The sequence below is a fragment of the Capsicum annuum genome, unplaced genomic scaffold, assembly GCF_002878395.1.
Source record: "Capsicum annuum cultivar UCD-10X-F1 unplaced genomic scaffold, UCD10Xv1.1 ctg3345, whole genome shotgun sequence".
Lineage (NCBI taxonomy): Eukaryota > Viridiplantae > Streptophyta > Magnoliopsida > Solanales > Solanaceae > Capsicum > Capsicum annuum.
Window position 1 is genome coordinate 1 of NW_025840226.1, and position 1551 is coordinate 1551.

Consider the following 1551-nt stretch of genomic DNA (forward strand, 5'->3'; position numbering starts at 1 on the left):
ATATGAGTGTATAACTTAGCTTTGAATACCTGTAAATTGTTTAGAAGCGGTTATTTCTTCTTCTGTAGTTCCTTTGCCTTCTCTGCTTCTTTCTCCTTATCATCATAAAAGAAAGAGGCGTACCAATAGAACTTCTCCATTTTCCCATCACGAATTAGGGGAGTATATATTATTGAAAAAATCATTTCCAAATAACGACTTAAAAGAAGTCTATTATCCTAATTATCCCGCCATGCATATGGGATAGCTTCTTCCATCACGAATTAGTAGAGTTTACACTCAGTGGCGGACGCAGGATTTTCATGAAGGGGGTTCAAGCATAATAAGTAAGCACGCTACATCACTAATAGTATTCACAAATACGCGGGTCGGGTTGGGTCGGGTCGGGTCAGATATATATATGCAGGAATTTTCTCTTTAATAAGCTCCTGCAGCAGTTCAATAAAGAAAGGCTCAATGGCTAACTATTCTGCATTTTGTAGCAAATTAGAGTTTGCACGCGTACGGACTTTCATGGTTCGCATCAACTGATAGAGTCCGAAGAATTCTCAAAAGTTGTGAAGCAAACATTCAGCAGTAATCACAAAGAAGAACAGCTCACAGACCTATGATAAAAAAAATTCATGAATATATTAAGAGCATTCCCTGAAATATCTTGCAATATCCCAGGATTAGAAAATGCTAAGTATTATACTAAACAAGAGAAACGACACTAATCGTAACTGATAATGGCCAACAAGACAAGAATATAACAGGAAGCAAACTTACCATTCAATAGGTCTGAGATCCCACTACAACAACACATATGCCTAGTCCCAAACAACAAGTTGGGATCAGCTGAGATACCACTACAACAACAACATACATTCCTAGTCTCAAACAAGTTGAGGTCGGTGAGATACCACTACTACAAGAACAAATATGCCTAGTCCCAAATGAATTGGGGTCAGCTGAGAGACCACTACAACAACAACAAAACAACAAATATGCATAGTTTCAAACAAGTTGAGGTCGGTGAGATACCACTATAGGTCTACAACAACAACAAATATGCCTAGTCCCAATTAAGTTAGGAAAGGATGAGAGACCACTACAACAACAACAACAACAAATATGCCCAGTCCCAATTCCCAAACAAGAACTTTGTTAGAACTTATAAATCAACATAAAAAGAAAACAACCTCTTTATACCTAATTAAATGAACAAAAAAAAAAAAGCCTTTACATAGATAATAATCAAAAATCAAGTAGCAATCAACCATCTTCTACGTCAGTCGAAAAAAGAACAAGCTTTTATACAGATAAAAATCAAAAATCAAGTAGCAAATATATAGAAATAGGATTCTAGAAAATTAAAATCAAGAAAAGTGAAAATTAACAATTACCGAAGAAGCCATAATAGAGACACAGAGTGAAATTGGAGATTGGGGAAGACCAGCCGGTAGCAAGAAATGGAGGTTGAAACGCGAAAGGCGATGCTGTGATGTCCGACTAGGCGACTACGGTAATCAATCAGAAGTCAGAATTGGGGTTTAATTTATGGGTTAAAGG

General features: G+C 36.7%; 1 protein-coding gene across 1 annotated transcript; it reads right to left on the reverse strand.

Annotated features, from left to right (window-relative positions):
* Nucleotides 1-123: 123 nt before the first annotated feature.
* LOC124891287 (ribulose bisphosphate carboxylase/oxygenase activase, chloroplastic-like) lies at nucleotides 124-1379 on the reverse strand (the record flags this gene model as incomplete). Its single annotated transcript, XM_047403073.1, is given in 1 exon segment — nucleotides 124-1379. A coding segment is annotated over 1 exon segment (62 nt), but the record flags the coding sequence as incomplete, so codon positions are not given.
* Between the last annotated feature and the right edge of the window lie 172 nt (nucleotides 1380-1551).